Source organism: Osmerus eperlanus, chromosome 7 (assembly GCF_963692335.1).
Source record: "Osmerus eperlanus chromosome 7, fOsmEpe2.1, whole genome shotgun sequence".
In the NCBI taxonomy this organism is placed as follows: Eukaryota; Metazoa; Chordata; class Actinopteri; order Osmeriformes; family Osmeridae; genus Osmerus; species Osmerus eperlanus.
The window spans coordinates 5,597,247-5,612,433 of NC_085024.1; the positions used below are offsets into that span (position 1 = coordinate 5,597,247).

The 15,187-nt window shown below is 46.4% G+C and overlaps 1 protein-coding gene across 1 annotated transcript in view; it reads right to left on the bottom strand.

Annotated features, from left to right (window-relative positions):
• Positions 1 to 2,327: 2,327 nt before the first annotated feature.
• hdac9b (histone deacetylase 9b) overlaps positions 2,328 to 15,187 on the bottom strand; it is a 13,610-nt gene continuing 750 nt past the window's right edge. Inside the window, exons 2-9 of the mRNA XM_062466167.1 lie at positions 15,102 to 15,184; positions 14,736 to 14,848; positions 9,675 to 9,806; positions 9,164 to 9,279; positions 7,127 to 7,249; positions 6,349 to 6,535; positions 5,927 to 6,144; positions 2,328 to 4,232 (exon numbers count right to left, since the gene is read on the bottom strand). Coding sequence (XP_062322151.1) covers positions 3,924 to 4,232; positions 5,927 to 6,144; positions 6,349 to 6,535; positions 7,127 to 7,249; positions 9,164 to 9,279; positions 9,675 to 9,806; positions 14,736 to 14,848; positions 15,102 to 15,184 — 1,281 coding nt within the window. The 3' untranslated portion in view covers positions 2,328 to 3,923. The remainder of the gene's footprint in view (positions 4,233 to 5,926; positions 6,145 to 6,348; positions 6,536 to 7,126; positions 7,250 to 9,163; positions 9,280 to 9,674; positions 9,807 to 14,735; positions 14,849 to 15,101; positions 15,185 to 15,187) is intronic.

Genomic DNA, 15,187 nt, shown 5'->3' on the forward strand with positions numbered 1-15,187 from the left:
CTGGGCACACATAAGACTCCAACATAAATGAGCCTGCAATGGTCACCCGCCTGCCAGAGCAAGGGGTGGTCCTGCAGACGCGAGCGCACAAAAACAGTGTCCTTCATCCGCTGCCAGCGCTGTCTCTGCTGCACTGTCCCACACCTCCAGCGTGGTTACGGCACACGGAAAGAAAAACACGCTGTTGTATGACTCCTTCATGAGGATGCCAGCGTCCCAGAAATCCTGACATGCAAGCACAAAATGCTGGAAAATCTCACCTCTGTGCTTGTGGAATTAGCCCACTGTCATCTCCAATTCAGCCTCGCAAGCAGCTGTGAAATGGCAATGGGTACGATCAAACAAATTAGAATAACAAGCTGCTTTAGAGGGATTTTCTTCAAATATAAAGATGTTTACTTTAACGTCAGTTAACGCGGGCCTTGTACACAGTGAAGTTGTCAAGCCAAGGCATTGTGGTAGTTTGACTACAAGTGAAGCTGACAGTTTGACTGTAGTGCAAACCTTCTGAACCCCGCATCAACCAAAGAACTGACTAACCACCAAATGCAACAGGAACACCAAAAGGAGAGCGAGTGCAAATATTATATCCACTATCAATAACTTGAGGGCACTAACATGGTGGGCGGAGAGACAGTTTAGTGTCATATTTTGTCTGGACCATCGGCCAGACATCTGAACCTGCGGCTAAGAAAGTGGTCTTACCCAGACTGCACTTCTTCAGACACAGGCGTCCCATATCCTGCCTCCACAGGCCCGGAGGGCAGGGATCATTAGAGGAGCCCTCCAGCTCATAACTTACCTCAGCCAGGACAGGGAACAGGCAAAGGTACACCTCAGCTGCAGGAGACATGCAAGAAGTTACAGGGATAGACAGACTCGATCTGACTGATAAGAGCTAAAGCCTTGTTCTTGTTCTTTACTTCAAAGACTCATCATCGGCATCCATATAGGCAGGTTTTTATTTGATTCCTTTGAGGGGTTATAGTTATGTCATGTTTTGTATACTGTTACGATCGTTTTGTAGTTGTTGGAGAGTTGTAGGATTCCGCCTGGAGTCTGGAAGGTTGTTCTGAAAGTTGTTCCACTCTAGAAGTGTATCTCTGACTGCATAAACAGCCAGTAACCTGAGATGTTGTAGTCTTTACCCCTGGCTAATCTGTAGGAGATTCATTGACAGGAAGTGTGTCATCATCCTTGTTCTCACACACACATACATACCGTACCCACCCGCACACACACACAATCACATAAGCAAAAACACACATCCACTCACACACAAACACATCCACACACTCACAAATACCAACTGTTCATTTATATATATATATATATATATATATACATACATATATATATATGTATATATAAATCAATGTTCTATATTTGCTCACCTCACGAAGACCCCAAAGCACAATTTAACTCCACAGAGAGGAAATAGGTATGTTTTCTAACTTCCTCCTCTGCTTGGCCACCTTTTAAAAATGCGTGTTTGCTTTTACAACTGGGTCTCAGAGCAGTTAGGGGGGGCTGGGTGCAGATGGATGTGGCTTCTATTATTTTTTCGGTCTTTGTAACAGCTCATTTAAAATCACAAGGGCTTGAGGCCCAAGACAGATGGCATCTACTTAAAAAAGAGTCAGAGTCTAATTTGACTCAAATACTTCCTAATGTGTGGTAACATTACACCTTTTTGAAGACGTCTCATGAAGGTTTGTTTATGTCCTAACATCTTAATAGACTAGTGGTGTCATGTCAAAGCATTATATTCTGCAATGTCTAAGAGGACCAATTGTATCTGCCATGAGGCCCTTATGTAGAACCCTATCCTCTCAAAGTGAAGTATCAGCCTAGCGTATTTGTGCTTTTTGCGAGTAACGCTCTATGTACCCTAAGGTAAGTCTTTTTCCAGCAAGTTAACATAGCTGTGAAATTGCCTAATCTTAGTTTGAAAGTATCAGCGCGTCATCAGCAAGTCATATATCGCCCTCTCAGGAACGAACGCTATCTGGACTGTTCTAATGCTGCCACCAGGAGCCTCTCATGCTCACATCAAAGATGTGTTTATAAAGCCTCTTAAGCCTCCCTTTAAAGAGTTACACAGAGCCTGTGGAAATGAAGAGCTGGCTCAAATGGCCCACTGTGGGAAAAGCAGGGTTTAGGCCCTGCAAACGAGACGTTGATACAAAATCTTAGTCCTAAACATCACAACCCCAAGATACGCCGCTTAAAAGCACGCCCAACCCTAAGACCTTGAGAGTAAGAATTTCCAATTGATGTGTATGGTGTGTAGTGATAAATGAACAATAAAGATGGCCACGGCTACATACATTGTAGGGGAATGAACTTTATTTAAAAAAGAAAAGTTTGTCACACAAGGCAGAAAAGAGAAGAAAGAAAAAAAATGCAAACAGCTATGAACAGCTCAGCGGCCCCCTCCATGGCAGTGAAGGGGTTCTCATTACAACTGAATCAAACGAGCAGGAGAACAAGACCCACATTGTTCAGACTGTGGTGATTTTTACACTAAAACATTCTAACTGGATGATTTGAGTGTACAGTCTAAAACAAACAGATGGAGGTTTTTTTGTCTCTCACAGGAACGCAAATCCCAACACTAACACAACCGACAGTACAAAAGAAACAAGAAGGTTTACAGCTATACAATACATTGATCGACCACTTTAAGACAGTTTAACATGTTACATCGGGCACTTTCAGGGGGTCGAGGGGAGGAGAGAAACCTTCCCCCCCCCAAAAAAAAAAATTTGCAAGGTCCCAACCAGTTTTTTTCTTTTTTTATCGAAGCAACATCAAACCTGCGTGTCGAGGTAAGCGTGTCACCGGGGAATACGAAGGAAGCGATTCCCTTTAAAAAAAGGACTCCCTTAACCATATCCCCACTCACTTTGTAATTCGCCTTGACAGTAAATCAATTCTCAAGCCTGGCCCCTTGGACTCCTACAACCCCGGGTTCTCCTCTCCCAACATTCCTCCACACATGAATCACTCCGACTCCTGGCTTCTCCAAGGCATTTCCTGCCCGGCCCTTTCTCAGTGACTCCTCTGCTGAAAGCTGGGCAGGAACCTGGCTGAGCTTTGATTTGGACCCGGAGGGAGAGAGGGAAAAGGAGATCTGGGCCTAAGACAGAGCCCAGTTCTGGGATTGGAAGGCCTGGGATCTGGCCTGCACACCCAACAAATACAGATTTCTTTTGTTGTCGTATCCCTCCAAACTGCGATTCCATATGAAGTGTGATTTCAGTATTCAAAGTATTGTCTCTCCCTGTGTAAAGTATGTCCTACGGGTGAGTTATCTGTTCAGGTTAAAGGAATACATTCTCTCTCAGATAGACATGAGCATGCTCATTAATTCGGTTTAGCGATCACTGGACACAAAACATCACAGCTTCTTGAAGAACAACAGAGAACGTGACAATTCAAAACATCTTAAATCATCGCAGAATGATAACCTTCAGCTTTAAAACAGTCTGCATTCAAAGTGAATTAATGGCAAAAGAAAATGTACAAGACAGCAACATTAAATGGCTTTCATAACTGTACAACTGTTGGAGTTTTCCAAAGCTCTGGAACCTTCCCTGAAGCTAAATTCACCGTTTACATTTGTCACACGAGCAGACTTGTAACAACCAAAGCAGTTCCTTAGATTTAAAAGAATCACCATTCTAAATTCTCATCATATTATGTACACAACGTTTAAACATACTTTACAGAGATCACTTCACAAAGTTCACAAACGGAGTCCGGGGGTGATGGGTGAGGCTGCAGAGCTGGGGGTAACTGCTCAGGGCAGGAGGGAAGGCCTACTCTGTACAACGGCTGCAGCCCGTGTGTGTGTGCGCGTGTGTGTGTTTGCGTCTGCGAATGTTTGAGTGTGTGATCTCGTCCCCCTCCCCCACCTCTCAGATCATGGCTCTTATCACCAGTCTCCCTTTGACCTGGTGGAGATAGGCCCTCTGCTCCATCTCCAGGCTCTGATCGTCCTCGCTGTCCACCGGCTCCTCCTTGACCTTGATGACCCCGTGGTGGGCGTCGGAGAGCTCCCCATTGGATCCGCCACTGCTGCTGCCGCTCAGGGTGTGCTTCCGGATCACGCCACCGGGAGGCAGCCTGTCCTCCTGCATCCTCTCGTCCCGGTGCTCCTCCTCCTCCTCGGACTCCTGCAGGTGTGCGTTGGGCTGACGTAACTGCTCGATGGACTTGGACAGCAGCTGCGGACACATCGTCAGCACATTTATCCCCGGTGCTCGCAAGTCACATGCTTTTTCCTCCACAATTAATTCAACAAAACATTTGAGCCTGTGTTCCGTGTTAATCAGAAGAACAAAAAAATGTATGCAAAAAAAACACAGTTCTGTTTTCTATGTCAATCGCAAGTGGAAAGATGTCACAGGTCTCCTTTACATGCAATCTTTGCTCATAAATAATTCCTAATAAAAGACAATAAAACATTGTGAACATACGAAAGGTCGACGAGACACCGAAACGCTCATCCTTCGACTTTACTCATATGCTGTACATTGAATGTTTGTGTTTACTAGTTTTGTAGTTTAGCCCCATAAGAAAACATAAAAGACTTTGATAAACACCATGGCAGATGGTAATGTACGCCCTAACACACTGGCTTAGAAAAGTAGGCTTGTTATAAATATTCTCTTCAACTGAGAATAAGCCTGTTTAGCTTTGTATTACTAACCTCTTTTTATACCTCCCTTTAAAGCCTCTAAGCTCTTGTTCATTTCCATTAGCGCCCCTTGTTATTGTTGCAGGTTGTTGCAGGTAGGGCCTTACAAAACACTGCTCCACCCCCACCCCACCATTTCCTCTGCCGTCACCATAGTAAAGTAATTGGGGCAATGATTTAGACATCCTTCTCAGTAAACAAGGAGAGCTCATCCATGATTAGAGCCCATTAATAACCCCATGTTGAGTGCGTCTCTTTGCAGTCTCATTGGCTTGAGTGCTCACAGCGGGGTTGGCTGAAGTGGTTTAAATAAAGATCCAATAACCTCTCCTTGCCTCAAAATACTCCGCCAAGTCAAAGAACACTTGAAGTGGAGTGTCGACTGTAAAAACCCCACTGACAATGAACACACGTTTAGCTCTAAATGTTTCAAACTGTTTGTGGGAATCTCAAAATGGGAACTGTAAGGAAGTGATGTATCAAATATCGCAAATATTGCAGTAAAAAAAATATTCAACTCTGGACTCAAGTTGACTCTTTTTGGGGGGAGGGGGGGGGGGGTTAATGGTTTATAAGTGAAAGTTGCACTTGCAGAAGCTTGGTTTCCCATGGCTTATGCAAGGCCAGTGCATTGGGACAGATCAGTATGGAAGCTCACACAATGCCGCCTTTCACTCCTTGCACCACCTCACACACTCTCCTCAGCAGAATAATTACACTCCGCGGTTGGCGAGGTCACCTCGGCCAGCTCTCAGAAACACAAATATTGCCACAGAGGAACAAAAGCATGAATTCTGGCCACTTTTTCCCTTCATTTGAACTTGGCTGAATTGAATTTCACAGGGTTCGCATGCGAACACCACTGATGCCTTGAGCTACGATAACAGAATTAGTGCAGGGGAAGCGTTTCTCTCTCATTTGAAGTCAGGCAGAAGTTCTTTGCTTAGCAAAAAATAGCCCCGGAATTCCAAAGAAGAACAGACCGGGACTGGCTTTGTAAACTTAAGCTACCGTGAATATACTTTTACCAAAGGCTAAAAATAGATCTGCATTTGTGTGTAGAAAACGATTAAATCAGACTCCCTGTGGCCAAATCTCACATCAACATAATCTGTCTGAGCCCCCGTGAGGGTTACAGCTTGGTTAGAAACGGAATCTGGCAGTCAGAAACCTCCCTGGTGATCTGGGTGTGGAGAGAGTGTGGTCGGGCCAGAACAGTACCTTATTGATGTGGATCTGCTGCTGGTATTGTTTCTGTTTCTCCAGGAAGTGCTGGTGTTGCTGCTGGATGACTAGCTGGGCCAGGGTGCTCTGGGGAAGAGGCGCAGACTGGGTCCGGTTCAAAGGCCGGTGCTTGGGCAGTTTGGGCCGACCGTTGGAGGAAGGGCGATCTTTCATGGCCAGAGGGGAGTGAGGGAGGGAGGGCATGGACCCTTGCCCTGGAACACACAAGGAACAAGGAAGTATTGAAATCTCCGAGTCATAATATCTTTTCATAATATTACCCTTATTTAAAATAACTTTTAATAACACCTTAAATTCTCTATTACGGCACGCTATGACTTTTGGACTGAACTAGAGTTCAACGGACAGTGCTCCCTGCATCAGTTCCCAGAATGCCCTGAGTGTGGAGGATGACTCACCAGAGGACAGTATCTTCTGCTGCCTCATCTGCTCCTTCTGGAGGAGGTGCTGGAGGAGAGCCTGGTGGCTGGGGCTGACCTTGGTCTCCATCCCCGTTTGCAGGGGCACAGGGCCCAGGAGCTGTCCCGGGAGCCCGTGTCTGATCACCATCCTCTCCCCGGCCTTCTCCTTCAGCCCTATGGCAGCCTGAGGAAGGAACCAGGACCATCTCAGAACATGCAGCCAGAGCCCTTAGCCAGAGTTCATAGAATCTTGCCGTGCATTCCATCGAAGTAATCCAAACTTTCATTCTCTGCCGTTGACAGTTTGGTTTTGGGGGGAAATGGCTGACGTGGCAGTGGTGGGTGGGGAGTGCTGCAGTGGTTTAGAGGTTTGAACAGCTGAGAGACAAGGCCTCCTCGGAATGTGTCCGTTCGGCTAAAAAGGATCCATCACGCGCCCGTGTTATCAGGAGCTACACTTGAGCAGGGCACATGGCTTGGACTTTTTAAAACGCCGTGATGAATGAGGTAATAGGGGTAGATAAGAGTCTGCCTGACACCAAACACTTAAACACAATATTTATCTTCGGGGTATAAAATCATGTGGGGTCAGAGGTGAGTGGCCTGTGGTAGTACATATTACCAGACAGCCACTGACGGCAGCTCTTTCAACAAGCTGCCTTGGAGAACCTCTGAGCCGAGACCTCAGGACAACGTTTCCCTTTCGCGACGTGTGAGTTTAACATACAAATCCGGATGTGTCGGTAGGTGACCTGCGTGTGTGTGTTGTACTCACGTTGATGGGAGAGGATGCACCGTTGAGTCCCAGGGTGATGTTGGGGAGGGAGGGGGATGTGTACAGGCTTAGCATCGACAGCGAGCCCTCCGGCTGGAATAACCTTGGCTGGGAGGGCCAGCGCTACATCACAGACAAGACAGGAGAGAGAGAGAGAGAGAGAGAGAGAGAGAGAGAGAGAGAGAGAGAGAGAGAGAGAGAGAGAGAGAGAGAGAGAGAGAGAGAGGAGAGAAAGAATAGAGAGCAAGACAAAGGAGAGTGAAAGAAGAGAAAGTGAGAGAGAAGTGGAGAGGGAGAGAGGGAGAGAGGAAGAGAGAGAGGAAAAAAGAAACAGAGAAAGAGAGAGAGAGAGAAAAAGAAAGAGAAAAGGGGGGAGCGGGGGGCGAGAGAGAGAGAGAGAGAGAGAGAGAGAGAGAGAGAGAGAGAGAGAGAGAGAGAGAGAGAGAGAGAGAGAGAGAGAGAGAGAGAGAGAGAGAGAAATTCCACTATGAATTCCCACTGTGGACCATTTCAAAAAGCACCATGAGTACCGCAATAAACTTTAATGCAGTCTGAAGGATAACGTCCCGGTTCCCAGCAGCGCTTAGGCCTGGGGGTTTATGACATGCCGTGAAACAGAAGTGGCGTTCAAGGTTATCTGGATCCTCATCGAACGGCACCTCGGACGACGACGCTATCCGCTAGTTTCCCCTCGGCTCTACAGTCTCCCTGCCCCCCTTTTTTCCCCAGTTCTCAGGCTCTACCTTCAGGCTACCCTCCCAGAGCACATCAGCACTGGGGCATACTTCCTGTACCCGACAGAGCAGCATGTGGTTCGGAACCCAGCATGTGGTTCTGGAAGAGCCATGTTTATCCTCCCAGCCCCCACCAGCTCTCAGTGACCTGTATGTGGATATCCGGCCCATATTTGACCCAAGGGACCAGTTCCCTCTGAAAAAGGATACCTAATGTAACGGCGCACAAACACAACTTGCTTTTCCAACAGGCATGAGGTCTATAGGCAGCCCCTCGATCCACCAGCAAGGTTCATGAGAGTCTCAGCTCGGACCCAAGCAATAGCGGCCCTGTGTGTTTATGTTGTTAGCATGTGGGTGTCTTAGGCTACCAGCGCCTGGGATATCAATTAAGCTGCACGGTCCCCCAATCCCCGTCCCCCCCCTCCCCAGGTCCCAACCTTCGCCCACAAACGTCAGACCCGTTTCTCCCTCTCCGCGTCACTGGAGGTCCCTGGGGGAGTTAACAGGGGTGGTCAGGGGAAAACACAGCTGCTCTGGTGAGATGGTGTCATATCTGCCACCCCCCCCTGACTGGCTAGCTCTGACAGGGCTCCTGAAGAGCCGCCGGTCAGTCCCTCAGTCATGAGCAAACGGAGAAACGCCTCAGAGCCACAAACTGCCCGGCGCCAGCACAGCCAAACAAACACGAGCCAGGAGAAGGGCTCGAGCCAAACGCAAGATTATTCTTTCAGTCTCGGAAATTCTCTAGACAATTCAAATAAGCTACACAAGAGAGTTTGTTGGGTTGCGATGTGTGTTTGTTGGCTGAGGATAGATTCAAGGGGTGTCAGAAATATAATCTATGAGTATTTTAGCAACTCATCTTAAAGTGTTTTTTGTGGTTTGGGAATACATCGAGAACTAATCGTCACACACATATTGCTGTGAAAAACTATTTGAACCAATGTATAGCACTTTCTCCTGTATTATCTTATGCCAGAGTGATACTGGTGGTGTTTCGTGGTGGTGTGTGTTGAGGTGGGTTTGTATGGAAGACATATGGGCAGAGACGGACCTCTTTAACGTCAGTGTGGGGAGTCGTTTCCACTGGCCCGTGTCAGACAGAATGGTTATAGACAGAGAGGGGACAGCTGTCTGTTTTCATAGCTGCACACAGCCTGCCGGGCAGGAAGGCTGGCAGGCTGGCAGGCAGGTAAACAAACAGGCCATCTTTTTTTTTGTTAGGTTTATTCCACCGTTCTCTGGGGTGTAGGAGTGCTTCAGGGAGAGTGGGGCTGGATGACTGGGTTTGGGTCTTTACCTCAGTTTTGGTGGTGGTGGGAAGAGAGGAGGGTCCGTTTTCAGCCCCCAGGGCGCTGGAGGCCCCGATCGGGGAGCTGGGGCCAGAGCCAGGGGCACTGCTGGTGGGCGTCGAATCTACGGAACACAGAGGAGTTAGAAATAAACGATTACACACACACACAGACACACATATACACACACACAGGCAGCAGCAGGCCCATAACACTGTAGTGTGTGTAATTATGGTTCTAGCATTTTTAAACGGCCATCATCATTAACTGATGGCAGCCTTGCAGAGATGCTACCACATAGTTCTCTGAATTTCACACCAGTCGGTTTTTATGTTTTTTTTTTATGCATTCATCTCTCAAAAACCATGACCACTTCAAATGTTGTCAAACAGGTAGTTAAAAATACAATTCTACCCTTGGAGGCTGAACGAAATATTTTTTCTGACATCCAATCACAAGAGTGACTGAAAATGAATCCATTACAGTAAAATTCAAAATCATTCCTATAGTTGTCCGTACCCATGAGCTCCAGGGCCCGTTTCTTGTAGGGGGTCATGATGGTGCTGTCTTTCCTCTTCAGCAGGGGGCTGCTCCTCCTCTCTGCCACCTTCTGCTTCAGCCTGGACCTCACCTTCAGGTTGGGCTCCGACGCTGAGGACAGGACAGGAGACAGACTGTTGAACTGAGGGGACATTTGCACGAGAAACAGTCCCAACCGCAATGCTGTACACTGGTATATAATTAGGCCTTATTATAATTATAATTATAATAAGGCCAAGTCAAGTAAATCTTATTTATATATCACATTTTAAAACAACCAATGCTGAACAAAGTGCTGTACAAAGTTGTGCACTGGTGTGTGACCAACTGAGCCAAAGTAAAAAAAAAAAAATTACATGATTCTGTGCGTTAATTTAGGAATATGGCATGATTTTTGGCCTTTGCGATGACACTGCATCAATTCTCTGGGAAAAGAAAATCAAGTCTGTTTGCAGAGATTAAATGAGTCAGTATTGGGCCCATTTCCACCTCATCTGGAGTAAATTAGGTTGAGCAACACACAGGCTCTAAGTGAAAAGGTCCGCTACCTGGCGCCCTGGTGACCACAGCTTGATACAGTAGCAGCCCTTAAACTCACACAAAAACATGGCAGATGTTTCAGGCGCTCCCCTCTCTCCACACTCCTAATGCAAAACAGAGATACCCAGACCCCCAGCTCACTCCACACACACACACACACACACACACACACACACACACACACACACACACACACACACACTGCCTCATATATTTGCATGCTGTCAAAGATTTTTCAGGATGGATGAATAGTATCGAATTAAGTCTCGGCACATCCTCTACATCCTACAGTGTTGTGCTGCACTCGCGCCTTTAATGAGTTGGAAAGAATGTCAAACCAACGGGCCATCACTTTGCGCAGTGTGTGTTCGTGACTAACGCTAGTTGTTGTGTCTGGGTGTGGAGGCGTGATGGTACAAAGGCCTGAGGACAGATACTGAGTCACTAGGCCAGGGAACCCTGCTAACACCCCCCGCCCCCTCCCACAACTCACAGCTCACACCCAGACAGATAGCTTGGCAAGAGAGATCCTGCTCCCTTGGGAGGAACGCAGAGGTACACGGCTCGACCATAAAGTAAGGTAAGCCTTCCAGTTCAAACAGAAACACCACACTTACATTTCATCAAATCAGGAAAAAAAAATCTGGAAAGGGCCTTCTAGGGCACAGCCCCGAGCGGGGGCTGTGCCAGGGGGCTGTGTTTCTGTTTGAACTGGAAGGCTTACCTTACTTTATGGTCGAGCCGTGTACCTCTGCGTTGTGTGGCGATGTTTACAGGGCGGACATCACACCAATGTGGTGAGACAGGGTGGAGGGGGAAGGAGGATGCTATTTCCAGCCCCCTGTCAACTGCAGCAGTGCCTCTCCCCAGCAGTGACGTGGTACGGACCTCTAATCCCGACAGGGGGGGAAAGAAAGGTGGATAGATGGAGGAAGCGCTGCAGGGAGTCGCACGAATCCGCTTCACGCCCCGCTGCCCTGATTGCTTTCTATTTTTACCCCCGCTGCTGCCACCAACCGCCGCGATCCGCATCCCCGTCGGTCGCCACGGGAACGCTAGACAGCATCGCGGGAGACCGGGGACTTTGTCGCTGGGTCTCCATGGAGAATGTATTCTACCCTTAGCGCAACAGGAGGGCACGAGAGCTATCTCAGACTAAGCACAGCCTACGTGGGTCCATTTCATTCACCGCTCGCAGTCTACCAAGGCTCGTCATTGAAGCTAAAACACACAGAGTAGCGTAACGATCCAGGGCTTTGTAACAAGTTCATAAATCGATCACTCGATTGTTTTTTTAAAGAAGCACGGCGGGGCTTTTTGCATACTGCATGCTAGGCCATCCCCGCTTGAAGTCTGCGGCCTGCGTGAGCGCTGATGTCCATCAGGGAAGTGAACGACGTGGGACGCGCTCAAAGACAATCTGCAGCTCAAAACACGTTGTGCTGTACTGTGGGCTTACCAGAACCATGCTCATCCTATGTTCCCTTACATTGCAGTTCGAGTGTTGTGTCTTTACTTGGTAAGACCTGCATTAGGCTTATCATGTCCGGGAAGATATTTTTTTGTTTTTTTCGAGAACCTAAAGTTGGAGACAGCGTGATCTAGGTTAGGCTCAGCTTTGCGAAAGCCCTGTCCTTCCGGATTCATGGGCTATTTCTACCCTCCAGTCCTGCAAGCTGCAAGACTTACAGTACTCAATCTCTTATATTCTATTACGATTGAAATAAGCACATTTTATATCGTCACCGCAGGGAGGTTCAAAAAGAGAGCGACCTAGCCTCAAGGTTTTCAAATATTTCTTGTTTTAAAACAGCTCTAAAATCCATCACTGCACCTGCTGGCTGCAACCCGTTTGGTAACTGGGTCAAGACTAGGGAGGGTGTTGCACCTCTATGCTGCTAAGCAGGGTGTATTCTTGCCGCTGGCTATCACGTGCTTTAGGTCCAGTCTATTCTAGTCGTTGGACATGGTACAAAGAGGATATATGGCAAGTAAACAAGTTTATCACGTGAAAGTCTTTAAACTGCTTTCTTTGGGTGGGTGTAGCAAAGTAAAGGGCATCTCCACAATCATGTGATTCAATGAGGATAAATTAAATATTATAAAAGATAAATATAGTTGGGTTCTCTGTTGAGAGGAATCAGAGGGTACACACTGTGATTGTTTGTTGGGTGGATATATCTGTATCATCTGTCCATTTCTAGATAGATATACAGTACATTGATATAAAACTGTGGACAAGATACTATAATACATTCCCCAGCTTTACAAGCGGCACTAACGTTGCTGCATGCTCTCTGCGTTTTCTTATTTCCCAGAGAAAAACTGAATCCATAATTAATGGTTCAGGAAATGGTGCTCAAAATGTCCAAATCAAAGACCCGAATGTTGCTTTCAAGGGCATGCATAAGACATGCTGTTTCAAAAATACAAAGTAAGGGTTCTTTACTAAACCATTGTTTTTATGTAGGTTGGGATGGTTTTATTCAACAAATCTACACCTCTGGGTCAAATACAGCAAATATGACCAAGATTGAAAGCGCATCCTAAAATAAATTGCCTCAAGTTTCGACTGCCGTTAACTCCCCCCCCCCCCCCCCCCCCAAAACAAAAGTGTCAGTTCCTCTAGCCAGATTGAGTGCGCCTCAGTCTGCAGAATGCAGAGTCATCTGCACTTCTTTAGGGATATCTGTGTTTAAGCAAACAACACTGTCTTAGTTTATCCTGTCTGCTCCACTCCTCTAACTCTGCAACACCTGCCAATCAGCTATCAGAGACAGAGCGTGGGTCCAGGAACAACAGCAGCTTTGTGAGTCCCCTTCGCGTGCCAACCGTTGGAGCACTTTAATGAAGACAGACAGGAAGTGGGAGACGGGGGCCTTGCACAGGAAATGACCACATATAGATTCTGGAATCCAAAGGCCAGGAAATGTTTTTATACTGTTTTCTTCTCTTTTTTTTATCAATGCATACTGTAAGACTTGCTGTCAGAGATTGGGTGATTATATGCAGTGATTAAAGTAAGATCAATAGGAGCATTACTTATCATTGCTGTCAAATGTTGGTCGGGGCTTGCTTTATACTTGCAATGTCTTTGATCTTGCAGAAGACAAACTTGTCCTAAACGTGCCGGTAATAGTCTGCCTCCTCACATAAATGTAGGTTTGATTTGGTAAACCCTCTTATTTTGGAAGGACCATTGAATTACAAACTGGTTATTTGGACTGCGGCCACTCCTTACCTCCTGGGTTCATAGGCAGCTTTCCAGACATGAAAAAAGAGAGAAGGAGCGCTAGAAAGAAAAAGACAGAGCTACAAAGAGAAAGAAAGCTAGAGAGCGAGAGAAAGAAAGTAAGGAAAAGAGAGGTAAATTGCTCTGTGCTGAGGTAAATGCTAAAAAGAGTGATGTTAACCTGTCTACTTTCATACGCCAGTTAAGCTTACCAGTTTGTGTTTTACTAGAGACTAATTATCTTTATATCATCTGAAGTTCTGAAAACATAACATGTACTTCCTGTTGCCTGATCAAAACAAATCTATATACATAGCAAGCCAGCCCTGAAGTAAAGTCGTTAACCGTGTCTCATCATTGTTTACCACTGTAATTCAATTAGTCTTAAATTGGAAGGGGGAAAAAAATTAGATTCTGTGACTTCATAGCAGAATTATGAACAGTTTTAGCTTGGCAAGCACTTGTCCCGGAGAGAACCAAGAGGGAGGTAAAACGTGTGTTTGTTCAGGCCTCCCAGGAGGTCACCACAAACTCTAAACTAACAAACCTGAGCAGCTTTTTGGTGAGAAGTTGTGTGTTTTCCAAATAGTTTGTGAGGCCTATAACTCAAGACAAATTAAACCCCTTTAATTCTTCCATTTCCTATTAAACCGTTAAAGTCTGTAGGGCCCTACTATTGTCTTAGAAGTCAGAAAAAAAGTTCAAACCTTTGTAAGACAATAGCTAGACTTCTTTTTTTATAAGAGGAACATTTCACATTTATGCAATCAGGAATTATAGTAGTAATAGTAGCTTTTTATGTTATTCTAGTTTAGTGCTTGAGGGTGAAATAAGAGGTTACAATTCTGAATGCTGTTTCTGCTTTGGCATCCTGGAGGAGCCCTGAAGGGGTACGGGGGGCAGGCCAGGATCAGGGGTCAGAATGGCCCGGGTCAAGGGTCAGGATGAGCCTAGCTGATGCCATTAGCAGGTCATCAGCAACCTCAGGAAACTCTCCATGGATATGGAGACCTCTTGATTGACATAGGTCACGCCACATTCATTGTATTAATAACCCATTCATGCTAATTGCAACAATCTCCAGGCCATACTGATTATGTGTGTGTGTGGGTGTGTTTGTCTATGTGTGTGAATATTTGCGTGTATACATAGTTGTGTGTGTTTTAGTGTGTGTGTGTGTACAGAACATGAGCAGATAACTTTGAGAGACTTTACGTGTGTGCGTGCGAGTGTGTGTTTTGGGTGTGTGAGGAGGGTAGCTGAAGTACCTGTCTTCCTGAGGGGGAAGTCGTCTTGGGGGAAGGGTAGAGTGTACTGGCAGGTGGGGGACGTCCCTCCCAGCGGAGATGAACTCTGGTCCAGAGAAGTGTGGTGGGAGGACCTGGACACAGCACACACACACACCAGGTCATTTAAAACACACACAGGAACGGCCTGAAAATGTTTCCCAATTCCTAATTCTCTTTTCAAGAGTGATAAGTAGCCAGTTAACAACACAACAACAGATTCTTTTCACAAATCACAGAGATAATTTCCGAATGGCCAGTCAACAGTACAGTAACTACAGTTTAAATAGACGCTGGTTTCATCCCATAGCTAATATCCCCAATATGTATTTCCAGCTCAGTACTTACGTGTACCAGAGCTTGGCGTGGTGAATGGCAGCGTGTGCCGCCCCGTTGCTTGAAGGATCCTTCGCTGATTTGCTCAACAGAAACTC